The sequence below is a fragment of the Amblyomma mixtum genome, chromosome 3 (assembly GCF_055824585.1).
Source record: "Amblyomma mixtum isolate Tamu chromosome 3, ASM5582458v1, whole genome shotgun sequence".
NCBI classification, from domain to species: domain Eukaryota; kingdom Metazoa; phylum Arthropoda; class Arachnida; order Ixodida; family Ixodidae; genus Amblyomma; species Amblyomma mixtum.
This window is the reverse complement of record NC_143014.1, coordinates 104,298,328-104,325,923: the sequence shown is the minus strand read 5'-3', so window position 1 is coordinate 104,325,923 and position 27,596 is coordinate 104,298,328. Positions and strand designations below refer to the sequence as shown.

Genomic DNA, 27,596 nt, shown 5'->3' with positions numbered 1-27,596 from the left:
AAACTGGAAATTTCAGACGAAGGTTCAAAGAGCATCAGAATGACGTCATGAACGACCGCTCTACATCTAATGCTTTGGCGGAACACAACGCATCAACAGGACACCCCATTGATTGGGACGAAGCATCTATCATTGCCACAGAGAAAAACTTATCGCGCCTCCTTTTGGAATCATTCCATATACATAGCACAAAGTATGCTCTTAACAGAACACGTGATAACCTGCCGGAAATCTACAATCGCTCACTAGGAAATTTTAACCGTATATAAGACACTGTCGTTACATGCAGCGCTCTATGTAATCAAGGGGACCCGTACGGGCCCCGAAACGTCGTTTTCTTTTGAAGAATTTGTTGGCTAGTGTATGTTTGTTATTTACACTATTTTCGCTCCTCGCCAGACGGTATTCCGTCAAACTCTCGACTATAGTGGCGGCTAGTAGTCGGACGCGAAATTTGGTCGGTGCATAAACCGTAACGAATGCGGCATTCTCTATTTAGCTAGATTCGTAGTATGCACGCCGTAAAATCATGAATCACAGATTATGTCGTGCAGTGTCGCTCACCCTGTTTATTTAGCTTCTACTTGTGCGCAGCAGGTTTTGTAAACGTCTTCATCGAATAGTACGCAGTTATTTTCTTAGCACTTTCTCAGTTATCCTTTTAGCTGGACACTTATCGGTTCCTTCATCGGTTTGATTGGTCTCGAAGAGAAAAGCTCTAATTGCGTATCTTCCGTATTATGCAGTGAATGTCTTGTTTGCACTTTCTTACTCCACCGACAGCCAGACGCGCACTTACGTAGCCTAGTCCAAAAAATTTTGCCTGCGTCGATCTTCTGTTGAGAGGAGGATTAGGAAAGCTCGAGGACGTATTATGAATGTCTACCGCGCGGTGTATAGCCGTATAGCGGAGAGGTTAGAATGTGGGTTTCCGAAAACGTTCGAAATGAGGCCGACGTCCAGGCTGCATCTGGGAGAGTGTTTGAGCACGGGGGTGTAAACTTACCAGGAAAGCCCCATACTGGCTCTATACTTAGTGAAGTACGCCCAGAGATACACACAGAGTCCAGATGCAGAGAGCAATGCTGGAGCGGAGTAACAAAGTTGGCGTAGTGAAATCCTTAAAACCTCACTTCCTAATTTCGCGCATCTATGCCGCAACGTTTTTTTTCTATGGATAGTGTACTGCCTTTTAAACTGGCACCGAGAGTTCGGTTTTCGGTAACTGAATATGGTAGAGGTCATTTCTATAGGAAAAGGCTTCAGCGTGGTACGGGCGCTCACGATTGCAGGCAAGAATTCTTGCTTAAAGAACTCATTTGGCCCTACGGTCTACGTTCTGCTTGTTCCATGTTTGGTACAGAGTACTCTGTACCACCGCAGCATTTCTTCTTTTTGGCGTTTATCAGCTAAATGAAGACCGCTGCTCCACTGATCAAGCACTGATGAAATACCTCTTTCTTTAGCGTTCCTTTTCTCTCAGGATCTACAGAAATAGGCCTATGGATTCCCTGCGCACCCGCTGGCAGGCTTGGAGCAAAGGCATCAATTAAGGCTTTTTAAAATCCCCCTTTTTTTTACGCAGTAGGGGCTATGACGCCACCAATGTGCGTCAGGATCGAGTAGTATTCTAGCGGCTTTGCTACATGCACGCTTCCTGTCACCTCACCGACGTGGCGTGCCAATTTCACTGTATCTCTCCGCAGTCCCACCGAGCCCACCCAGCCTCGAAGTGGTTTCTGTATCCACAAGCTCCGTCACTTTGGGTTGGTCGCTGAAGACTTCTTTTGGGAACCCCGTAACAGGTAAGCGCAGACAATCTATCCTTTGGCGCCTCTCCTCGAGGCGGCAAGCCTCATGAGCCACTGCGCCTCCCTTCGCCTTGGACACGCAGAGTACGTGCTCCACCAGCGCAAGGAGGCCGACCACTGGCAGGAGACGCCCATCTCGACGACGCAGCCCGTGTACACGGTGCGAGATCTCGAGTGCGGCACCACGTACCAGTTCTACATGACTGCGCACAACTCGCTCGGCCGCAGCGAGCCCAGCGACGTCATCCGCGCCAAGACGGACGGCGCCGGTACGCAACGCTGCTCGGGCACCTGACGCGGGCGAGAAGGATGGGGAGAGGCGAGAAAGCCGTTCATGTATAACGAAAGGCACTCGGTTGGACTGGAAGGAGACGTGAGAGGAGGTTCTTAAGTAGGCTGCTGCCCGTTCCGGTGTGACCTGTGACTCCCAGTTTCACTAAAACGAGAGAACCGCAAACAAAACAGAGCGCTGGTTAGGAACTCTTTCTTCAAGGCGTTCTGCATTCTTATACACCGTTCATATGTATCTTTGCGACGCACATTTACATCAGGAGTATGAAAACAAAATGTGGATTAGCTGGCAGCTCTGCAAGCGAATCGTATCCCCACCCGTACATCTGCACTTTCCCAGTCCTCCTTCACACTCCGCACCCAACATCACTTGTGCATGGTTAGAGCAGTGCACGTGAGATAATATAGATTCCTGCGCATTTGGGCGCTCAGCTTTGTTCTTTGGTAGCATAACAATACAGGCTTCTTGATCAGATCGGCACTGGTGACAATATTATGCGAAATTTTCAGTATGAATTGTTGGCAATGACCACCCTGCTCCCCCCGCCGCGGTGGTTTAGTGGTTATGGTGCTCGACTGCTCATCCGAAAGACGCGGGTTCGATCCCGGCCGCGGCGGTGGAATTTCTATGGAGGTGAAATTCTAGAGGCCCGTGTACTGTGCGATGTCAGTGCACGTTAAAGAACCCCAGGTGGTCGAAATTTCCGGAGCCCTTCACTACGGCGTCTCTCATAGCCTCAGTCGCTTTGGGACGTTAAGCCCCAATAAACCAAACCAAACCATCCTGCTCACAGATCGTTACGCATTTTCCCGCGTGCCGCATGTAGCGCTTAGCACGTTACTATGACCGGTTCCTCTCTCACTTGCAACAAATAATCTTGTGCTTGCCAGAACGCTTTTGTCGCTTTCCTAACGTCTTTATTTGATATTTTATGTGCAACAACCAGACCTCGATTTCGCCCCAAGATTATCTTTTCAATATCTTTCCCGATTGCCTCAGTGAAGAAAAAATAAATGAACGGATCTGGAAAAGAGCTCGTAGACATCGTTTAAGGGCCGACTAAAGGCACATGCAGATGAAAACTAAGGTCGCTCGCATTAGTGTTCCGAAAAGATTTCAAGGTATAGGATATTAAACCTTCGGGCTGTAAGCATTTAACGCTGGAAAAGTTAACCGAGCCAGCACTCACCCTGCTATCAGGACAGATTGAACCGTGAACATGAGCAAGTGGGCACGTGTCAGGTTGGAAGTATTCACTTTGAGGACACGGTTTTGCAACGACGGCGTGATGCGACTTTTGCGACCGCAGCATACGTATTTAGAGAACCACTTATACGATGTACCTAGTCGAAAGCTCTTGCAATCACGCATGCTACTGCGAGCACTTGCGTGCACCGCCGTTGGCCTTTCATTCCAACTTAGCATTCCGTTTTACTTTTGTCGCTTTCTCGCTTGAATTCGGTTAGTTTGCCACACGGTCGCCAGGAGCAGCGATAATCGACCATTTAATGAACATATAAAAAGAAACGTTCCAAACGCGCAAAGTGCGTAAAACGCACACAAACAAGACTCCGAGCGCACTTGCTTGTCGTTGCCTTTTCTAGAGTAATGACTAGGAGAAGCGTCCTTCAGGTTTTATAGCTGCGCCGTTGAGGGTATTTCTTTTTCTTTCCCACTGACGTACGATGTTGTACGAGTTTCCCCTGCGGACGGGGGTTGCAGAAATCCAAATTTGGGACGACCTTCCAGATGACATCTGGAGAAAAGTGGGCAAACACGCAAACACTGGGGAAGAAAAGAGGGAGGAAATTCTGGAAATAGAAAAAAAAAAGGGAGGGGGGAGCCGATGAAAAGCGGCGCTCGCAGTCAATAATACAGTGCCGTGGAAGCCAGGGCTGCAGCCGCGGCGGCGCCTGTCGCGTGTTCTCCTCGAAGCCGCGGGCTGTGCGAACACCCCCCCCCCCCCCCTTTTCCCCTCTACCCCTCATCCCCATCGCCCGCTTTGCACCGGACCGAGTCGCCACGAGTCCCCGTGCGGCATACGGCGCGTCAGTCGCCACCGCTGTGTGCGCCAACCAATCTAGACTGTTGGGTCGATGGGCCCGCGCCGCGCGTCGCGAATTGCTCCGGGGACGGGCGCAAATAAAGTACAACCTCTTGGAAGTGCTCGCGTTTACTTCTCTTTTCTGTGCTTCTTTTTCCGTAATTCCTACTTTTCCTCACCACTTGGTATAATCCGCGCGAGACAGGCAGAGACGAGTCGGGGACACGGGCCGCCACGCCACGGAGGTTGGGGCCCGAGACCACGGTTAATGTCTAGAAAACTCGGCGCCTGTATACGCACGTTGTTCGCCGCGAGAGTTGCTCGCGTGCACACCTTGTGACGTGCGCTTAATCCTGTTCGGTGCGCCAGAGTTTTCGCCGCCTTAATCACGCCCCTGAAGCGCGCTTGACCTGGCAGCTCCCATCAGATGAGCCAAGACGAGATCGAGCAATGTTACCGTGTTTCTTCTTCTCGGCGCCGCTGATTCAATTATGAGCTGCACTGATTTCCACGTCCTTTATCGAAGTCCTTCAATCTGCCCATAGATTTTCTCCGCCGGCGTTCCCCGTACAGTTCCTCCCTTCGCTCCTCCTCCCCAATTTCACCTCCCGTTCCCGCGCGTAGCACGCCTGCAGTAATGTCGTATTGGGTCCACGTGGACCGTTAATCTTGCGAACCGAGACGCAAAAAAGAAACGTAATTGTTTTGAACGAAACTAAAACACAAATACGACATGTAACACATTCAGGCAACTGGGACTGGCACGCAGTTCTTGTACCCGGTTTAGTGCCAGCGATGTTAACCGAAAGCCTTTGCTCCTTCCCTGCGCTTTCAGATGGAGTCGCTAATTGAGATTTAATCTTCAGCACCTGCGCGGCGGCACAGCCAGCGAGAGAGCCTTCCGGCGTCATTGGTACGCAGGATGTAATGCACCAGAGCTTTCACACTTAGGCGCTGTCAACGCCCAACAGCGGCATTACGCGGAGGTTTCCCTTGTTAACTCGTAAGCCGGCGTATGTTCGCTCTTAATGGGGAGTTATGGAGTAGGGCGAGAAATTACCGGAGCTCTCCCATCTTGCCCCTTAAAACAAACAAGAACATGAAATGAAAGAAATGGCAGAGACCCACCAAAGCAGGCGTGCCCTGTCATGACTCATGGGCGTCACCGCCCGTAAGTTAAATTTTACTCTTGTCGTTTTTCTGCCTCATTACTGACGGCATATTTCATTTACCTTTTTTTTTTTTTTAAATTACTCGTCCTGTTTGAAATAGAAAAGCTCTCTATTCATTTCCTCGGCTGTTCGCGCTTCGAAACAGGTCGCGCTGCGGGAAAGCTTAAGCTTCGGTGCTCTCAACTACACTGTGATCCAGACAAAGTTGCGTTGGGCAACATAAATACCGAACGGCGTAAAATATTCTGAGAAAATGAAACTACACCGCGATTGGTGACCGACGTCATCTTGAGTCGGAACTGCATTTCTTCATACCCCAAAAGGCAAAGCGATAGAATTTTCAAGCTCTGACCACCTGACTTTTGTGAACGGGCTTGATAATCGCGCGGAGGTGGAATCGGCGCATGCGCAAAGAACTATACGATATAGTCGGATACAACTTAAGAACGAAGCGTCTTTTCCCCGTCAAAGAACCCCCCTCCAGCCAATGGCGTGGGCCGATTCTCATGACCCTGCTAGGGTGACAATGCAGGGAGCGGTGCCACAATGGAGAGAAGGGTCTATCCCCTTTCATCTGCCACTCCCTGCACTGTCACGCTGGCAGGACAATGATAATCGGCCGACGCCACTGGCTGGAGGGGGTTCTTTGAGGGGGAAAAGCCGCTTCGTTCTGAAGTTGTATCCGACTATAGCTGCGTTCTCGGCCCACTTTTGATCGCAAGTATACCATATAGTTGGCAGCGCTGCCTACGGACGTACTAGACTCTTTCCTTTCGCTCGCGAGCAGCGCCGCTGTCCCCGACCAAGGAGGAGTTCATCCAGGCCTCGCAGCGGCACGCCACCCTGAGCCTGCGCAGCTGGAAGAGCGGCGGCTGCGAGCTGCTCGACTTCACGGTGCGTCTGCGCCAGGGCCCCGCGCAGGCCTGGTCCACGGTGGCCGAGGGGCTGCCAGCCAACCAGAGCCAGCTGCTGCTGCGAAACCTGACGCCCGGCGCCACCTACAACGTGCACGTGGTGGCCAAGTCCACGGCGGGGGCCACAGAGGCGCAGTACGAGTTCACCACGCCGAACGGCACCGCTCGTCAGTATTAGTGCACCGTACTTGGCTTTAATTTCTTTCTCTTTTTTTACAACCCTGACTGGCATACGAGCATAGAAACAGAAGCAGCCAGTGCCATCTTTTGTCTATGACAGATACTCTCTTCCTTACTTCCTTTACTTTCGTGGGTTTTATCACTAAAAAGAAAAAAGAATACCCAATAACCAATTGTTCGAATTCATTTTGCCCCTCCGCGGTGGCTCAGTGGTTACGGCGCTCGGCTGCTGGCCCGAAAGACGCGGGTTCGATCCCGGCCGCGGCGGCTGAATTTCGATGAAGGCGAAATTCTAGAGGCCGGTGTGCTGTGCGATGTCAGTGCACGTTAAAGAACCCCAGGTGGTAGAAATTTCCGTAGCCCTTCACTACGGCGTCCTTCATAGCCTGAGTTGCTTCGGGACGTCAAACCCCAATAAAATAAATAAATAAATAAAATTCATTTCTTTGCATACCATAAGGCTGCAACGATTTCAGCGTCCCTCTGTGCTTCCGCTGCCACTGTATTTGAGGGCCAGGGACGCCTGAAGCCGTTCATGTGCAGCATTCTTTCACAAAAATTTTGAATATTGGAATATTGCAAGGTATTCTTATGGGAATATTGAAGACAATGATCCATTCTTCCGATGCGTAGCAAAATCTTTCTTTTAGAGCGTTTCCATCGCCCGCATCGAGTAGTTAGGACTGCCATAGAAAACCAGTGAGGAACGTTTCTGACGATAGCAGAAACGACAATAGCAAAAAGAAAAAAATGCAACCCTCCCGAGGAGAGATCTGCGGATAAATTGATTGCTATAGTTAAGACTTACAATTTTTAAAAAGCTGCGTTCATAAACTCTTTCTCGTTGAAAAATGCTTCTGTCCAGAATTGCTGAGTATGGCAGAACGGCTTTCCCCTTGCCCTCCTGTACAAATGAATGAATGAATGAATGAATGAATGAATGAATGAATGAATGAATGAATGAATGAATGAATGAATGAATGAATGAATGAATGAATGAATGAACACTATAAAACTCGTACAACAGACATTGCCTTGCAGTTGATGCTGTGACTCAGAGCACTAAAAGTCTATGTAGTGAAAACTCAGCAACGAACCCACAGACTGCACAGCGAACAGTTCACCGAGCAGTGACACTAGTGACGCATGAATGGAAGAAAAAATGGCGATGCTGAATGCTGGGAGAGTGGGCAGAAGTTTCATGAATTGCTTGCCGCTGAAAAGACCACAACCACGGTAGTATTTATATTGTCACGTTGTAGTGACGGCAGTCCAGCGGTCAGGAAGACAGCAACAAAGACTTTCAAACGAAGCTCTTTATTTGGGCTGACTTGCGCCCTCAAAAGAACTGAATCACTCGGCGGCGGCGTAAGCAACGGGCGTGCTCGGCGGTCGTCGAACTACGAATGTCCGCTGCTCGCGGCATCGTTCAATTTAAAGCCGCCAAGGAAACTTCGAGATAACAGTTCGAGATCATCTAGAGTAATCTGGAAACACGTAGATGCCGCTCTTCGTGGCTGTGATCAATCGAGATTAGTCCGGTCGCTTCTCGCGTCACAAACAAAAATGATAACAGCTCTTTCCTGCAGCCTTGAGCGTGAACGAACAAACACTACAATGATACGTGGCATTACCCCCCTTCCAAAGAAGCATCGTCTCGATGCTTTAAAATGAAAATAAACACGGAGAATGAAAACTTCGAGTCCTTTAGCGTTCATAATATGGCTTCAGGCGTACGACATGTACGACTTCCCGGCGTGGGTGGCGTCGCTGAGATGCTGTCATGCCGTCGGGGATGACTTCATAGTCGAGGTCACCGATGCGGCGGAGAACCCTGTACGGGCCAAAGTAGCGTCGCAGCAACTTTTCGCTCAATCCACGGCGGCGAACTGGCGTCCATATCCAAACCCGATCACCTGGCTTGTAATGCGTGTCTCGTCGGCGCAGATTGTAGCGTCGGGCGTCGGTGTGCTGCTGGTCTTGAATGCGAAGCCGCGCAAGTCTTCGGGCTTCCTCGGCGTGATGAAGGTAGGCAGCGACGTCGAGGTTGTCTTCGTCGGAAACGTGCGGGAGCATTGCGTCGAGTGTTGTCGTGGGCTTCCTGCCGTATACCAGCTGGAATGGAGTAAACCTGGTTGTCTCCTGGGCGGCAGTATTATAGGCGAAGATCACGTAGGGCAGAATAGAGTCCCACGTCTTGTGTTCGGCGTCGATGTACATGGAGAGCATGTCTGCGATGGTCTTGTTGAGACGCTCTGTCAGTCCGTTGGTTTGCGGATGATAGGCAGTTGTCCTCCGATGGCTTGTCTGGCTGTACTTTAAAATGGCTTGCCTCAGCTCCGCTGTAAATGCCGTCCCTCTGTCTGTGATGAGCACTTCGGGGGCGCCGTGTCGCAGGAGAATTTGTTCGACAAAAAATTTTGCGACTTCCGTTGCGGTACCATTAGGCAACGCTTTTGCTTCGGCGTATCGGGTCATGTAGTCGGTGGCCACGATGATCCATTTGTTACCTGATGATGAAGTCGGAAAGGGGCCGAGGAGGTCCATTCCTATTTGCTGAAAGGGCTTAGTTGGAGGTGTTATGGGGTTCAGGAGTCCGGCTGGTATAATCGGAGGCGTTTTGCGTCGCTGACACTCGCGGCACGTTTTCACATAATGGGAAACGTCGGCAGCTAGCCGCGGCCAATAGTACTTCTCCTGGATGCGGTGCAACGTGCGAGCAATCCCGAGATGCCCCGCAGTCGGCTCATCATGACATGCCTGCATAATTTCTTGCCTAAGATTCTTGGGCACGACAAGAAGATGTACTGTCCTGTTGGACGCGATGTTCTTCTTCAGGAGGACATTATTGTGAACGACGAAGCACGACAGTTGGCGCTTGAACCCTCGGGGAGGCGATGCGGTCTTGCCTTTCAGGTAATCAACTAGGCTTTGCAATTCAGGATCCGAGCGCTGCTGCTCCGCGAAACTGCTGGCGCTTACCGGTCCTAAGAAAGCGTCGTCGTCTTCTTCTTCGCTTGCTGCGTCGACGGGGGCTCTCGACAAGCAGTCTGCGTCGGAATGCTTGCGGCCAGATTTGTAGACTACAGTTATGTCGAATTCTTGAAGACGCAGGCTCCAACGGGCAAGGCGGCCGGAGGGATCTTTCAAATTGGCTAGCCAGCAGAGAGCATGGTGATCGCTCACAACCTTGAATGGTCGTCCGTACAGGTAGGGGCGAAATTTCGACGTGGCCCAAATAATGGCGAGACATTCTTTCTCGGTCGTCGAATAGTTGGCTTCGGCTTTCGACAGTGAACGGCTAGCGTACGCAATAACTTTTTCCTCTCCACCATTTTTCTGAACGAGCACCGCTCCTAAGCCCACACTGCTTGCATCGGTATGGATTTCGGTTTCGGCGTTTTCATCAAAGTGCCCGAGCACAGGAGGGGACTGTAATCGGCGCTTTAGCTCTTTGAAAGCCTCCTCTTGCGGCGTTTCCCATTTAAAAGGCACGTCCGCCTTGGTAAGTTGGGTCAAAGGCTCAGCGATGCGCGAAAAGTTCTTGACGAATCGCCGGTAATAAGCGCACAATCCAAGAAATCTGCGTATAGCTTTCTTGTCATTAGGCTGTGGAAACTGTGCGATCGCAGCCGTCTTCTGAGGGTCTGGGCGAACTCCATCCTTGCTTACGACGTGACCAAGGAACAGCAGCTCCTCGTAGGCGAAGTGGCACTTCTCTGGTTTCAGTGTTAGGCCCGAAGACTTGATTGTTTCCAGCACTGTCCGAAGCCTTCTGAGGTGGTCTTCAAAGCTTGTGGAGAAGACAACAACGTCATCTAAGTAGACTAGACAAATTTGCCACTTCAAGCCTGCGAGCACTGTATCCATTACTCGCTGGAACGTCGCTGGGGCAGAGCAGAGGCCGAATGGCATCACCTTGAACTCGAAGAGTCCGTCTGGCGTGATAAACGCAGTCTTCTCGCGATCTCTTTCGTCGACTTCAATTTGCCAGTAGCCGCTCTTCAGGTCCATCGATGAGAAGTACTTAGCGTTGCATAGCCGATCCAGTGTGTCGTCGATGCGGGGGAGGGGGTAGACATCCTTCTTCGTAATGCTGTTCAGGCGGCGGTAATCGACGCAGAAGCGAAGGGTGCCGTCTTTCTTTTTCACTAGGACAACTGGTGCTGCCCAGGGGCTCCTTGATGGCTGGATGACGTCGTCACGTAGCATTTCCTCTACTTGCTTGCGGATAGCTTGGCGTTCTATCGGCGATACGCGGTAGGGGTTCTGCCGCAGTGGTCGGGCGTGTTCGTCTGTGACAATGCGGTGCTTGGCAAGCCGGGTTCGTCGCACATTCGATGCTGATGAGAAACAATCGTTGTACCTTTGAAGAAGACTGCGTATTTGGTCTTGTCTGCTCCGGGGTAATGCCGGGTTGATGTCGAACGTGGGTTGACGGCCTTGGTCTGATGGTTCTGCGGGTTGGTCGGGTAGGGCAAATACGTCTGTGATGTCTGCCAGCTGGTCGAGGAAAGCGATCGTCGTGCCTTTGTTTAGATGCCGGTATTCTTCGGTGAAGTTGGTTAGCAACACCTGGCCTTGGTCATTTCGGATTTGGGCGACTCCCCTTGCGACGGCCAGTCCTCGATCCAGGAGTAGCTGGGTGTTCCCCTCGATGACGCTTTCGGCAGTTTCGACGTCTCCAGTACCTATGCAGGCGAGGACACTCGATCGGGGCGGCACGCTCAATGCTTCGTCGAGGACGTTTAAGGCAACGTGATGAGTTGCGTTCGTCGCAGCAGGTATGACATTCTCCGTGGAAAGCTTGATCGACTTAGATCGAAGGTCGATGATCGCCCGATGTTCATTCAGGAAGTCCATTCCCAAAATCACGTCTCGCGAGCATTGCTGTAGGACCAGGAAGGTTGTAGCATAGGTTCTCCCATTTACAGTAACTCTCGCGCTGCAGCGTCCTGACGGCGTAATCAGGTTACCACCTGCGGTGCGGATCAACGGGCCATCCCAAATTGTTGTCACTTTCTTGAGTCGAACAGCGAATGGCCCGCTCATGACTGAGTAGTCAGCTCCCGTGTCGACCAAGGCAGTAACCGCGTGACCGTCGACCGTAACTTCAAGGTCACTTGTTCGCGTTTTCGTGCTACACGTGGTCTTCGGTGTACGATCTCGGCTTCGTCGGGTAGTGAGGCTGCGGTGGGCGTACTCCGACGTTACTTCTATGGGCAGCGGTAAAGGCGTCAAGTCTGGTCGCGTCGTCGTCGTCGTCGAAGTTGTCGTCGGAGGTGTCGTCGGAGGTGTCGTCGGAGGTGTCGTCGGAGTTATCGTCGGTGGAGGATCTTTGTCCTTGCGCTTAGAAGCAACCTCACCTCCAGAGGCTGCTTTATTCAGTTTAACCTTCGGGGGCTGGGGGAGCGTCCACGCACAGCGTAGCCTCGGCTCAGAGATACGAAGCGCGGAGACGAAGGCGACGGGGAACGTGATAGGTGGCTGGGTGGTGAGCATTCTTCCCGACGCAAAAATTCCTCAATTTCGGCTGGTCGCTGGCCGGGTCGGGGTCGTGGAGCGTCGTAAGAGAACCCTCGGATGCCCAGTCTTCAGTATGGGCAGTGCCGGAGGACGTGACCGGCTTCCCCACAGTGGAAGCATAGTGGGCGGCGCTGGTCGGGAGTTCTCCACTCGTCGCATTTCCTCGGCTGCGCGCGTCGCTCGTAGGACGGGCGGGTTGGGGCGAGTGGGCGGCGGTCCAACGCAGCTGACTGAGGGCGATAGGGGCTTGGGTCCCGTCGTCGAGGGGCAGGACGGCGCACAGCTGCGGCGTAAGTCATGGCTGGGGGCTGCAGAGGCTGCGTGGGTGTCGGCGTCACACCCAAGGCCTGTTGAACCTCGTCCCGGATGACGTCAGTGAGCGATGAAATTTGCGGCTGCGTTCCCGTTGGCAGCAACCGTCGGAGCTCCTCTCGCACAACTTGACGTATAACATCCCGCAGGTCATTGCTGTTAGCGGTGTCCAGGCAGCTTGCTGAGAAAATGCGCTGCTGGCGGTCATACTGGCGGGCTCGGGCATCCAGAGTTTTTTCCATCGTGGATGCCTCTTCTACAAATTCCGCGACAGTTTTCGGTGGGTTGCGGACGAGGCCGGCAAAGAGTTGCTCTTTAACTCCTCGCATGAGCAACCTTACTTTTTCTTCTTCCTTCATGTTTGCGTCGGCACGCCGGAAGAGACGCTTCATTTCCTCAGTGTACACAGCAACGGTCTCGTTTGGGTGTTGTATGCGAGACTGTAGCAGCTGCTGGGCTCTCTCCTTTCGCACAACGTTCGTGAAGGTCTTTAGAAGCTGCTCCTTGAAGGTTTCCCAGTTCGTGAGGTTAGCTTCCTCATTCTCAAACCAGACTTTTGCTGGTCCCTCCAAGGCGAAGAAGACGTACCTAAGCTTCGTAGCATCATCCCAGTTGTTGAAGGCAGCCACACGGTCGAACTATTCCAGCCATTCTTCGGGGTCGGCGCCAGGCGAAGCGTCGAAGGTTGGTGGCACCCGGGGCTGGTGAAGAATGATTGGAGCCGTCGGCTGGGGCAAGCTCATGGTGGACGTTCCTGCTGGCTTTCGTTTCCGGGTAGGGTCAGGCAGAATCCCGAACTCAGGTGCGTCTCCTAGCAGACGTCGGCTTGCGCGGTGGACTGGACTCAGGTTCTGCGGTGAATGACTCGAAGGGCTGGCGTCGCGACTTGCTGGGGGTGTCCGGTACATGGAAGGTTACCCAGCACCTCCACCAGATGTCACGTTGTAGTGACGGCAGTCCAGCGGTCAGGAAGACAGCAACAAAGACTTTCAAACGAAGCTCTTTATTTGGGCTGACTTGCGCCCTCAAAAGAACTGAATCACTCGGCGGCGGCGTAAGCAACAGGCGTGCTCGGCGGTCGTCGAACTACGAATGTCCGCTGCTCGCGGCATCGTTCAATTTAAAGCCGCCAAGGAAACTTCGAGATAACAGTTCGAGATCATCTAGAGTAATCTGGAAACACGTAGATGCCGCTCTTCGTGGCTGTGATCAATCGAGATTAGTCCGGTCGCTTCTCGCGTCACAAACAAAAATGATAACAGCCCTTTCCTGCAGCCTTGAGCGTGAACGAACAAACACTACAATGATACGTGGCAATATACATGCCACTGCATGTATATGCTGCTTCGTGTCCTTTCTTATTTATTCAACTATGTGTGCGCGGTGCTTGGTAATCAGAAAGAAAAAAAAATTAGAGGACGCTTAAACTTCGCCTTAAGAATAGACGCTATAGCGCCTTTTCCTTCTTTTTTTATTTTTTTAATTACTACAACATCAGTGCATATCCCCAACACACTTTACTGTCAGACACACCACAACGCGTTCACTTGGTGCCCCTACAACACGCTTGAACCAACGACCTTTTCTGGCATATGCAATGCGTGCCCGCGTATGCATGGACGCAGGGGGCCTGCGTTCAAACCTAAATTCCGGAGAATTTCTTTTTTTAGTTTGAAACTTGTGGGAATATTTCCGGCACGTTTCTGAGGCCTTCCTGTCGATCCTAGGTCACGGCGACGGCTTTTCTACCGAACGAGCTGTAAACACCTTCGCGTAAAATCGGCGTTGCTGACACACGTATGAGCTCGTCGATAGCGCCGGGACGTTTTCACGTTGAGCGACACTTGTGATATGGCAGCGTAAGCGTGGAGAGGAAGGGAGTGCAGCGGCACTTTTCCCGATGCTCAAGGCAGAGTCATTCTTTTGGACTACCAACGTCCCTGAGCAGTAAAAGTCTTGCGCTGACACAGTATAGTGCAGTAAAGCACTCAGCCATAGACCTTCCACATCGTTTCCACCTCACTTGCCTGCCTTGCAACAAAACAAATGAAGGCGAGAAATCGCGTGATCGTTCGAACGGCGCCATTCTTAAAGGGTTTTCTGCGTTGCCTGTACACGAGATGCCGTGCAACGACAGATCAAATTTTTGCCAATGTCTTTTCTCGTTGTGTGATCCGCTCAACGACAGTTTTCGCAGCTCCGGAGACAAGCCGACGCTTTCCACTGCTGTTCTCAGGGTGACCTAACAGACTCGGCCGTCTTGACCAATATCTGGCATTCAGAGGCCGCGCGCAAGACGTTTTGGCACCGGTCTTACTTTTCCTAATTGTGAATCCCGAGCACCAAAATGGGACGATGAACTGGCCGAATCCAAAATTAAACGGGCCAGTTGTTAGCGTATCACGAAGAGATGCGGTGTGCCCATTTCCTTTGTGAACTTCCTCTGTCGAGGCAACATACACGCAGCATAACTTGGAACACAATGGGGTAGAGTAGATCCGCGCGTCTAAAAGCCCCTTGCCCGAATGCGACGCTGTCAGTTACGCCCGTGTCGACGCGTGCTCGCAGACGTGGCTTCGGTGGAGGCCACATCGTCGCAGCCCAAGCGCTCATCGCTGCCCAGCATGACGGACCTGGAGATCCTGGTGCCCATCCTGGTCTCCAGCTGCGTCGTCCTCATCGTCATCGTGGTCGGCTGCATCCTCTGTTCCAGGGAGTCCCTCTGCTCCGACAGGCACTGTGAGCATAGCGCGCTCTCTCGCTCTCTCTCTTTCTTTCTCTATCAATTTGCACTTCCTCTCGGTTCGGCTAAAAGCTAGATCGTCGTGTAAACGCTTAGGATGCAGCATTCCTCCTCCTATTTGCTAGTTCTTTTAACCGCATAGTGCTCGCAGATTCGAATTTTGAACAAACTGGTGTACATTTTGTGAGTCAAAAAATTGGGGCAAGTGACCTTCGTAACTTGAGACAAACACACCAGCGGTCGCGTGGGCTTTCAAGTCAAGGAAAGGAATGTTCTTGAAAGCCGGTAAAAACGACGTGACATAAGCTCGAGCTCACTCTTGTAAGCTTATGTCCCTTGCATAAAAATTATAAAGAAAATACATGAACCAGTACATGTTTTTGTTTCCAAACGTGCCCCCAGTGAGCCAGAAGAACGTACTGATCCTGGTCAGTGTGGCCGCAGGACACTTTGCGGGCCACTGCTTCATTAAAAGTAGTCAGAAAAGGGGGCACCTGGAATACATCGTTTTTCGTTCAGTAGAGTTTTGATCAAGTGCCGCCACATTTGTGCTCCGCAGAGCCATGACGACCCCGAGTTGACGGGTTCTGTCCAGGCCGCGGTGGCCCCATTTCGATGAAGGCAGATTAATGCAAAAGAAAGCACATGTAATTATGTCTTTATGTCCGTTAAGTAGCCCTAGGTATCTGTATATCAGCCATTCACTATACAGCGTGCCGCACAGCCCAAAATTTGAACCTGGCACGTAAAAATTCCTTGACCCATGCATCGCAGAAAGTTAGCTGCCTTCCCTCAGCCAGCGGCATATAAGGAGAGGGGTAGGGTCTATACCCACCGGCCGTAGATGCAGGAATCGAAATCTGCAAAAAGAAAAAAAAAGGGGAGGAAGGGGGGGCTCCAGTTTGTCCACACTATTCGTTTCAGTCGTGGAAGTTGTGCGTGCGGCGTTAACGCGTATGGGAAACGTATATCTGCGGACACGATCGACTAACGGGGACTGCCGCACGCACGGCGTCCACAAAAATGCGTTGCGGGTCTCTTGTTTTCGTAGTCCATCTTCGCTACTTCAATGCTGCGTGAAATCCCTCCGCATAAAGCCTAAAATCTGCGCCACCGCATTCTAAGTAACCGCCGAAATCTAGCGACTTCGATCGACGTGCCTCAGTCGGTTTACCTGTGGACTTGTTTTGTTGGTGAGAGGCGCGCACCTCACGCTATCGTTAACGCGCAATAATGCGCCACGCTCACGCATGAGCTGTCGGCTAAAGAATAGCCCATTTTCAGGACGCTCTCGCCATCTCGTGGCGTGGCTGTCCCAAATCACATAGCTTTTAACGTGAGGCGTATTATATCTACAGCCTTGCGAAACAGCTTTGCGATGCGTATGCTATATTTCGGCAAGAAAGCGCTTCTAATATGAAACAGCCTAGTTGGAGAGGTACGAATGGCAGTTACATTACACACAACGACTGTTTTGTCTCCTCATGCGTGCTTTGTAAAGGCAACAGAGATGGATGCCCTTAATGCACGGGCAGCGAACTAGTTAACGACATGGCACCGGCAGCTAAAAGCTGTCGATTGCGATTTAGGCTGGTTCCGGGCTTTACGCTCGCACGATATTATTTTCTTCTTACAGTACTGTTCAAAAAAGCCGTCGCAGCAGACAAGCAGGAAAGTATACATTCTTTAAAAAATTGCCTTTCATAAAAAAAAAACACCTAACGGTTGCTTGTCAAAGTATTCGTTGCAGTGTGTTAACATGAAAAGTTGTGCGCGTGCGATCGATGCTCTCTTGCAGCGAGCGTTCCTGACAACAGAGAGAGCTGACTGAGCTCTCTCGAGGGTGGATCGGGCAGTTTCGTCAGCGAGGTCGGTCACTTCTCTGGGATCTTTAAGGGATTTCTAGCTACTCCTATACTGCCACTTGTCTCATTATAATTCAGGCTGTATACAGTATATGAAATACCAACTGGCCCTAAATGCAACGCTTCTGATATATACAGCTGATCCGGCGACGACAAGGGCGCATCTACTTTCTGCGACTGAATGAAGGAGGCACGCCTTTCAGGGCTATTACTCCGGTGCCATAATATTTCCTTGCGGTTACCAACGCGAGCAAGAGATCTGCACGTACTGGTGCCTTTTAAGCGACACACAGCGCATAAATTGGCGATTTCATTACTGATCGACCTCTCGACATCGTTGAGGAAAACGCAAGCGCTTCACTAGTTCAAGTAGAAAATCATTCATTCATTCACCTCACTCATATTCACGCTCACCCTATTAACTACTCAGATTTGACTGCTTAGTGTGTTAATTACTATTAATACGCATCGCGGATTGCATTTTGATGCAGCTGCTTAGCTTACGCCTGCGTTCCAGAGATGTGAGAAGCAACGAGGAAAGCAGAACACTGCGTGAAAGAGACGAGCCCCCCAAGCGTGAATCAAGGTGTAAATATACCTGGACCTGTCGCGAGAATGAAACTTGGTTAAAACTCTTGGTGGTCATCTGGAGCTATTTTTAGCGTTTGTTTAACGCAAGCATCAAATGTCTCAGTGATATGACATTCCTTTGGAGCCTGCTCCAGGCGCCGCCCTGAATAAAACCCGTTCCCCCTAGCGTGAATCAAGGTGTAAAATATACCTGGGCATTTCGCGAGAATGAAACTTGGGTAAAACTCTTGGTGGTCATCTGGAGCTATTTTTAGCGTCTGTTTAGTGTTTGTTTAACCGCTGAAGGTACGCGAACACGTTCGCCTAGACAGTCAGAGATAGTGGAGGGCAGCGCAATTTCGGAAAAAATAGATCTATTCTAGATTCTGTTTTCCTGCCCACCCCTACCCGACGCGTTAAGCAAGCCAAGCACGCGAAACTCAATGAGTACCCAAGCTTGCGGCCGCTTTCGCGTTCGGATAGCGACTGCGACCAAGGCAGTGGCCAGCAGAGGCGGGCCAGCGGGTGCTGGATTTTAGAAGAAGGAGCTTGATGCCCACATACGCCGCATCCTCCGCACTCCTAATATCGCTCACCATAATGTGTGGCCCTCGCAGGCGGCCGGCCCGACCTGCGCGCCACGTACTCGGAGGAAGTGGTCGACATGAAGGACCTGGCCAACACGGCCGAGTGCATGGCCCGCTGCGAGGACGGTATGCACCACTCGGCCTCGCAGATGAACAGCCGCTTCCCCGCCGGACAGTCCATCTACGCGCAGAGGCCCGGTAAGGTCAGCACCACGCTTCGCCCATACACGCGCCACTCTCCCCGCGGAGCCGCCGCCGACAAGGCTCCGGGATATGATTGTGCCTTGCGCCCTATGTGCTGTACTACGTGCAGAGTCAGTGCTCCAACTTGGTGCCGCAGAGCGGTTAGGGAAGGAAATGCCACATAAAGCGCGCCTTGGTGGTGCAGGCCTATACGAAAGCGTAGCTGTCGTTGAACGCTGTTTTCTGGCCAAGTCACCTTCTTTTGGTATAATTGAAACAGCGCAAGTCCCAAGGCCTAAGGAGAGAGCAGAGGAAAGGAGGAAACGGACAACACAGCGCTGAACTAACAACTGACATTTATTTGGCACGCGGTGCATATAAATAAATTTTGGCACCAAAATAGAAAACACCGCAAAGAGCGCATTCATGCGCCCGGATCCCTGCAAGACAACACAGGCTAAGATGGGCAATTCAGGAAGCGAAATTCTTTTCGTGATAAAGATACTGATGGGGCACTTACACAGGAATCACCGTACTTCTTGATATTCGAGGCCTCGATTATTTCACGACACAGCTGGACTTTGTTCCTAGCAACAACTCGGCAATATTCGAACTGTGGGGAGCAATCGCACTCACGGTAATGCATGCAGAGGCTACGAGATCGACTCTTTGTTATCGGCATTGTTACGGTGCTGCCTGAGCCTATCATTTAAGCATTGTCCTGTTGGCCACTATAAAACATGTTACAAGAGGGAGGAATGGAATACGCAACATTTTTTTGTTGTGTATTTCATTCCTCTCACTTGTGGACCTTTCCTAATGATTTTAATACATCTGAACTGAACAGTACTTCTGCATGTTTTAGTCGACCGCCAAAAGTACTGTTTCAGTTTGTTTGTTGGTTTTTCACATTATGTGCTAGTGTGAATTTCTTAACTCCTGACTGTTGTCATGAGGCACACCCGGTATACACAGAATATTTTTCCTACCTGCATGGACCGAAGTTGTAAATTATGCTGCTTTTGCAAGAACGAAACTTAAGCAGTAACCTTGGCGGTGATCTGTACCTTAACAAGTAGCATTTTTTTAAACTCTAGTTGGATGCAACTAAAGAACTAAACAGCAAATGCTGCTAGGAGACCTTCCAGCCAATGGCATCGACCGACTTTCATGACGTCGTGGTTAATCCCTCTGTACCTTTAGTATGCCATCACATGGGGTGACAGATGAAAGAGGATTAACCATGGTTTAATCGGATTAACTGAGGCGCCACGAAAATCGATCGATGCCATTGGCTGGAGGGCTTTCTTTAAGGGGCATCTGCTGTTTCGTGCTCGAGTTGTAATCGACTATAGTTATCTAATTATTTTGGTGAGATTGCTTAATCTTGTGGGTGCTTGAGATGCGTTAAAAGATTGATTTAGAAAGTCATAAGTTGTCAAGAGGAGATCGTTAAGAGAAACTCCACTTAGCGTAATTTTAGAGGGTGTAGCTTTACACTGAATTTTTTTTTCTGTTTTCAACTAAGCACGCAATACCCCTGAGGTGCCCTAGACTGAGGTCATACCCGCGCCAGCCCGCCGCGCTAAAGGAGGCTGCGGCAGAGCCTATATACGTAGACGGGCGCGCCGAGGAAGTGCGTAGTAGATTTGCGCCGGAGACACGGGAGTTTCAAATTAGGCGCTCCTGACGCAGAAGTTCTGATTTTCCTGCACATTTTTTCTGAGTGCAGCCTCTTTTTGTTCTCGCTCTGAATACATTGTTCGTTAAATATCACGCCGTTCGCGGTTTCTTGTGACACTATATATAGATAAACTTCACTATAGCCTTGCTTCACAGCAACGCGTCGAAGTGCACTTATAGGGCGGAGATACAAACGGTTTTTTTTTTAAACCAGTCAATCACTGGACTTTCTGGGTGACAATTTTCACGCATCTCCGGGAATTCAATTTCAAATTAATTACATTTTATAAATTCCCGACTAAATTACGAGTTTAATTAAGATATAACAAATGTTTTCAAATCCATTCAGGAAATCGCCAGAAATGGCACCTGAGGGTTTCTTTTTTTTTGCAACATTCATCGATTGCTTTCATGTGACTCGCATTGTTAGCACCTGAAACGATGGCGGCGCTAGGCATTGTTTGCGCTGAGCAATGCACAACCTGACCACTGGGAGCCTGAAGGCATCGCCTGGCATCCTGAACGAAGGGCATATTCCGCACAAACATTACGTAACCAGTAAGACAATGCTGCGGGGAATGTATAAGCAGCAACCGCAATGCTGGCAGCTGGGGCTGTCCCGTACACAGCCGAAAGGCCGCTGACCAACAGGCCTGGGCTTGAATCACCCGCTGGCCGCTGCGTATTGGGCGGCCTTCTTCATGACACAACGCTGCCCCTACTCGCACGCGCAGTAGTGGAAACCGAGGACGACCGGCACCCGTACGCGATGCCCTACGACGTGCTGCATGGCGGCGGCGGCGGCGGAGGTGGCGGGGGCGCAGCGGAAGGGGCCACAGCGGATGAGGGCACCGCTGACGGGGCCGGCTGCCAGAACCACCTCGACGGCAGGAACACGCTCAAGAGGCGATCGGATCTCAAGGATCACCGCTCAAACAACATTTACATCAGCCGGCAGGTGCGTTCCTCCTCCGTGCCTCTTTGTTGAAGACGACCGCCCAGATGGGCTTACGTTGTGCATAAGGAAACTCAAAACGCTGACAAATCAGCCAAAAAGTCCCGCGGACACCGAGAAGTCAGTAAGTGCACTTTTTTTTGCCTGATTGTCGACGCCTTTTATGCTAGAGGCGTTCACTATCTTTGCATCCTGCGCTATAATCAAATGGTACAATTGAAAAATGTTACATTCAAGCGAAGGCGTGGAATGCCTTCTCTGCAAGGAGCACGTGACTTCAATATAGTTGCCACCAGCAACGAAACCCTTCCGCCACCGGAGTACTAGAGCCTGTAAGCTGTCGTGGAAAACTGAGGTCGGATGTGGACGACACCGGCGGTGCACTCCACTGATGGCCTCTTTGTCGAACAGCACGCACCCTTCAGATATTTGCAGTCTTAGCGAGAAGCCACGACTCCGGCCCGTATTGTGGGTGAGGCAAAATAGCATTCCTCGTCCTTCTACGATGACGCCAGCAGCGGAAATGTATCAGTGCTAGAGAAAAAGGGGGGGGGGGGGCAATGTCGATGACTGATGGGCTTCTGAGAAAAATGATATTCGGTTTTTATTTGAATGTAACGCCTCTCAGTTTTCTCTGTAAATTAAAAAAAGACGCTACAGCACACGAGAAAAGGCTTACTCAACACGTACCCCTCGCATATTAAGCAATACCTTGTTGTCATTAGCTGTTTAGAAAACAGCCCAGCATTACAACAACAGGGAAAATGATGGCCAATATACATGCAGTACTAGCGCTCACACACAAATTGCTTTTTGTTGCGAAAGCAACACTACGCTAGTCGCTGAGCCATTTCGCGGAGCCGAGGAAAAGCCATACTGTGCATGCGCGAGGAGCAGTGACGTCACACGACGCACAGCTGGCGCACCGACGCCGTCGCTGCGCGGGTGACTCAGAGGTGCCCCCGCCGTGCTCGCCGGTTGCGCATGCGCAGTAGCAGCGCATAGCTAGCGTGCCGGGGCCGCCGCCGCTGCCGCGCGCTCTCCATCGCCTCTCTCTCTCTCCTATCCAATGCTGTGATTAAAGAATAAAGTTGGGCTAGTTGGTGCTTTTGATCCACAGACAGCGACATAATACTAGCGTTAAAATACACACAAAGGACAGAGAGCAGAGAGCACAAAGGACAGACGTCTAGCGTCTGTCCTGTGTGTTTCTGCTCTTTGTGTGTATTTTAACGCTAGTAATATGTCGCAGCTGTGGCAAACTGTGCGTAGTGACGTCACTTGCTCTTCGCGCATGTGCAGTATGGTCAGGCAAGAGCACGAGAAATGGCGACACTGTGGGCAATGTAGCTCACGCAACAATATATGGCTACGCGCTGATGTTGCTTTCGCAATCCTCCAGGTTTAACCAGAGCTAAACCACAGCCAACTTTTTTCTGCTTCCTGCATCCGGTCTATCCCGACACATACCAGTACGTCACTGTAATATCAGCACAGGGACACGAAAGAACAGCACACGACAGAACAGCATGCGTCAAAACAGCAGAGTGACAAAACAGCACAGCGAAAAAACAGCACGATGACAGCAATGCTACCTGCTCTGCGCTGTTTTGTCGTCGTGCTGTTTTTTTCCTGTGCTCTTCTGTCGTCGTGCTGTGTTTTCGCTGTGGTCTTTTTTTCTGGCGTGCTGTTTTGTCGCTGTGCAGTTTTTTGTGCGCCATTTTGACGCCTGCTGTTTTGTTATGCGCTATTCTTTCATGGCGCCTATCAGCACAGCAATCCAAAAATGATATCCGAAGAACGATCAGTACAAAGTATTCCTTATAGCGTATCAAGAAACCGGCGGTAACAACGCATCAAGCAGAATGATACAAGCAGTGTGCGCGGACTATGGCTGAGGCGTTTGTCCAAAATTAACAGGTAGTCAGCCATTCAAAATGCGTAAAAATATAACATAAACAGCATTTAAGATGACGTAGCAGAACAATTACTTCCATCTCAGCGTCTAAATGCTGTATAATTTCCTTCCGCCTTTTAGTCGTGAACGGTTTTTCCGCTTGTGCTGAATGTGACGTAGCTGTGTCACGCAGTGATAGCCATACGAGAATCATAAGTGCATAAATAATCCAACTTTAACAGCGCCGACTTTGATGCAACTGTGTTAAGTTTATAGGAAGATCTGTTGCGTGGCCAACTAATATGAGACACAAAAGTACGTTTCCAAAAAGCAGCTGCTGTGACTCTGAACTGCTGTACCAGTAAAGCGAATGTCTGCACAGAGGAACCAACTTTCTGTCTTCTGATATGAAAAAAATTACCGTTTGCAGTGCATATATTAGACGGGCAAAACTTACTTCACTGGGCGCTAACTGCTGTTTGTTCAAAAGGGGCACTTCAACCAAACCGAAGTACTTGTCCTTACGCATTCCTTGAATTCTAACTGCAGAATAAAGCAACAAGTGATGTAAATCAAAACGTCCTGTCGACGCGCTGTCAGGATAAAGCATCGGAAAGGATCTCTATCTTATAATCCCCACCCACTCTGTCTCATGATGGGGTTCCTCGAGGCTGTGGTCTTATGAACTGTCTTGTTTGCGAAAGATGCTGGCTGTAGGTGGGCCGACGGCGTAAGGGTGGCCAACTGTGTATCAACCCACAAATCGCTCGAGTTGCTCTGTGACAAGGTCACAGACCCATTGATGCAGCGTGTCAAAAAATATATATCTATATATCCACGCACCAGAGGCTGTCTTGCTGCAATCGGAGCGTGCGAGTCAATGGATCGATCCCGCCGGCTTTCACCGGCCTAGCCGCCGAGAAGCCGCTGAACCGTTAATGGGCGAGGCGCGATAGGCCCGCGCGTCGCACTCAGCCTCGCCCGCAGGAGCTTCTCGCTAATATATCTCGAAAGGTGAAGGGTGAAGGCTATATACCGAGCGATCATCGCGGGGATGCCGAAAACTTCCGCTCGGTTAGTAGCGTGGCACTGTTCCAAGTACCACGGAGGTCCAGAGATTTTCTTTGTAATTCGTCACGTATGGAGGTAGCGGCCGTAACGATCTTCTGGCGACCTGAGTTCCCGCGAAAGCTGGGCATGGACGGGAGCTGACCGCAAGTAAATTGCTTTTGGCTGATACGGTACGGGGCGGAAAGGGAGTGCAATGCAGTCAGTGCTTCCTCACCTTTTTCTTGTTTGCTTGACCGCGCCCTTAACGGTCTTGGCTTCCATCAAACCCGCACCATTGCTCGTATGACTCAACTACGAAGCTTCCAACACACCGCTTTCCATGCCCTGCTGCTTCTCTACCGCCTCGCCTGCCGCCAAATAAAAAAAAAGAGAGCAAAGGGCTCCATTAAAAAGTGGCATGAACTGTGTCGTAAGACTGTGGCCGGCCGGGAGCAAAAGAAAGTATAACTAATTTATCGCACCTTGGGTTACATGCGTCTTCTATTGATTCAACACTGAAGCTCGCCCATACGGCTCTTTTAAAGTTCCAAACCTTGTTACTTTTAACCCTTTGTTGAACAGCGGGACAACAATGCACTTACGTGCCATATTTTGCGTGATTAATGCTAGCGAATTATGACAGAAACCATTCAGCGTGTTCTTATCTTTTGCTAATGGTCCTCCGTGGTGTTCTGTGTGTTTTTACAGGTGTGGGTGTACAGTTCGAAGCGGCCCATGCTGGCGGGAGAAATAAAATTTTAAAAATTATTGAACCTTAGAGCCTTTTCCATCTGTCAACTGCCTCATAGTACTTCTTGAAGCAATTTTCAATTCTAATGCAAGTTTTCCAATTCGTCGATAACACTGCGATACGGATACTTACCACATTCGAGGTATTTTTACGAAGTCATCGGTACAACTTTGTACGTTTTTTTTTTCTTCTATAAAACCGGTGGTCGAAGCGGCTTGAAATGCCACGCGATTTCTAGAGTCATTCTGAGTGCTATTTCACCATTATATATGTACATGTTAGACATGCATACAACTTGTGACTTACAAAGGGTTTTCAAGGCGAGCAAGCTGACCAGTTCATGGAAACCTCAAAGCTCTTTCTTGGCCATCTGTACTTTAAACTCCGCTAGCTCGTGCAGGTGGCCACTAACACATGACAAAGTTCCACTGAAGTTTATAGACCATCACTTCGTCTTCATCTCCCGTTCTCTCTCCATTGCCTCTTTCCACCTGTTCAATTTACGACTTTTCTTTGCGTCGATTACCCACCACTAACTCGCATTTGTTGCTGTTCTCTCTCTTCCTCTTCATTTTTCCCTTTCCGAACGTGCCCACTGCTACCCTGCTGGGTGGGTACAGAGCCTGACCAGAACAAAGCCGCGGGAGCGACCCTACGAGTCCCTGATGGTGAACATGAACCCTTACCCAGCGGATGGCACAACAACGTCCACGCTCTCTAGGAAGGACCAGGAAGACATCCAAGTGTGACCCTGGGATGGACCCGGAATGCCGCTCTTGCGCTCGGCTGCCTCATCCCGCAGTTCGCTCAGACCACTGGACCCATGCTCAGAGAAACAGACGTCAGACGAACTCGACCCGTGCGAGTGAAGCGCAGCGTTAAAGTTTTGCTCCCGTTGCAGATATCGCCATTCAGCTTCAGTTGGTTCCGTCCGTTAAGCAGGACAAAAAAAAAAGAAAAGGGGGTGTCTAGTATTACACCCCGCAAAGAAAATGAAAAAAAATCCTCAGGTCACTTCGTCACGATTGTTTTGTAAATAGTTGCCAGCAAAGACATCAGTTTCCTCTCCAGAACAGAACTTCATGTTCATACAAGCATACGCGCTACGTATGTGCAACTTATTTCTAGCTCTGGCGTCGGCGTCATTGTAAGGGAAACTCATGATGAATGAAACTGCCGCGTTCGCTGACTGAAACTCATTGCAAAAGTAAGAATAATGAGGAGTGTTAACATTCTATCAAACGCCTGTAACTTTGAAAACAGTACCAAAACAAGCTCCTTTCCGATCGCAAGCCTTCGCTGCGAATCAGTGATAGCTTCCCAATGCAGACACGCATGTCGCATTTGTGGCAGACAGCCTGTCGGCTGCCTCCGCTCTTTGAAGACCTCAGCCATTACTAACTTTATGGGTAGAAATTTGGGAAAGTTGTTTTCATTGGCTTGCTGCACCTTATTTTACGTAACTGAGTCAGCCGGGAGACGTTTGCCGTCATCCAAAGAAACGTAGTTGTGGAACTATGAGGCATGCCTGGCGCTTCTTTCCTATTTGTACAGGGACCAGAAACGTTCATATGTCTAGTTTTCCTGAACGTTACATCCGCGAGTAAATGAGTGAATGAGCACCTATACATACTGCACTATCAGCGAGTAAAAGAGACACTAGAAACTGGCTTATCCTGGATGCTTTTACGAGACCCCTTTACGTCAGCGTTTTCGTACCCGAGGAAGCAGTTTGCCCTCTACTATATCTAGTGAAACACGTACAAGTTCCGGAGACGTGAAATACGGTAAATTGATGACAGAAGTCCTCCAATAAACATGAACCAGACATGTTTCAACAAAAGTGAGGCAGCACAGAAAAGCAATGACGCAGGACCCGACCTTTGTACGAACACTGCGCGAGCTCTTCGGCAACTCCGATCATTAGATTCTCATAGTTTCTGGAAAATCTACGCTGTCAGCCTCTTCGAAAGAGTATACGCACTGTCCGAAAAAGTTTCACGGGTGCACCGTCGCTGCTGCCGTGAACCGCTCTAATTAAAGCCCAAGCTTAACCTTGTAACGTACCCATCAGCCCCGGTCGTCAGGCTTTCGCAAGGAACTCTTGTCAAGTGGGTTGCACTTACGGACATTGTCATGAAGCGGGCGTGTGCGTGGCGTCCACTTGGCGTGCGCGAGAACCATGAATCAATCCTCTGTCATTGGCAACTCTTGAATCAAAACAATATTTTGTCTCGAAACAACTGCTCTCCAAGCTTCCACCTGATGTCGTAACCCACTGCCATGGATTCCTAGTCTTTGTCTCTGACTTTTGGCGGCTTCGTAGGGTGAAGTTCGCCCCACGGAATTGTTGGAACAAAATAGCGCGTTTTTGTTTTTGTTTTTCACGTGACCTGGCTCCGACCAACTGAGATGAACGGAAGAGTGCGCCAATGTGAGTGCGTCTGCGGATGAGCTGCAGCTCCAAGTTTTCCTGTGAGGGTGTCTCTGCCACCGCGAACTGTGATCTCGAACAGACTTCGACGGCGCCTCGCTCCATCTGCCGAGTGTGTCGTGCGCGTCGTTCACAGTATCCAAAGCTTCGTCTTGACGCCCGCCGTGTGCCGCGTACGCTGCCGAGGTCATCGGTGCCTGGACAGTGGTGAAGGTGAAAGCGCCCAGAGTACGTGGACTGAGAGACCATTCGAATACAGAGCGCAGCCATGTGCTTTGGAACTGTTTTGAGTTCGCTATATAGTTACTTTAGAGAAACTATTTCCTACCATTGTTAATATATTCCCGGAGATTGAAAATGGTTTTATATGCGGTTGAAATACCTAATAAAGATATATTCGCCAAAGCGTTTATGTTTGTTTTAATTTGCAGAGATCGTATAAGTTTCTGAAAGTGACAAAACACTGAGTAGTTTTCCTGCTTCCAGCTTCTTTGTTTTTTTCTTCCGGGAAAGTAACCGGGGGGGGTGCTTTCGAGCCTTCTTGGAGAAAAATAAAAATAAGGAAGTTAACCCTCGAATGTTAATCGTGCACGTGTCCAACTGGCTAAGCGCACGTAGGGCATGAAT

The 27,596-nt window shown here is 50.2% G+C and overlaps 1 protein-coding gene across 1 annotated transcript in view; it reads left to right on the top strand.

Annotated features, from left to right (window-relative positions):
• LOC149351243 (cell adhesion molecule Dscam1-like) overlaps window positions 1-27,311 on the top strand; it is a 167,696-nt gene extending 140,385 nt beyond the window's left edge. Inside the window, exons 12-18 of the mRNA XM_089577000.1 lie at window positions 1,707-1,805; window positions 1,895-2,080; window positions 6,107-6,400; window positions 14,820-14,990; window positions 18,047-18,214; window positions 20,617-20,840; window positions 25,156-27,311. Coding sequence (XP_089433126.1) covers window positions 1,707-1,805; window positions 1,895-2,080; window positions 6,107-6,400; window positions 14,820-14,990; window positions 18,047-18,214; window positions 20,617-20,840; window positions 25,156-25,284 — 1,271 coding nt within the window. The 3' untranslated portion in view covers window positions 25,285-27,311. The remainder of the gene's footprint in view (window positions 1-1,706; window positions 1,806-1,894; window positions 2,081-6,106; window positions 6,401-14,819; window positions 14,991-18,046; window positions 18,215-20,616; window positions 20,841-25,155) is intronic.
• Window positions 27,312-27,596: the final 285 nt, after the last annotated feature.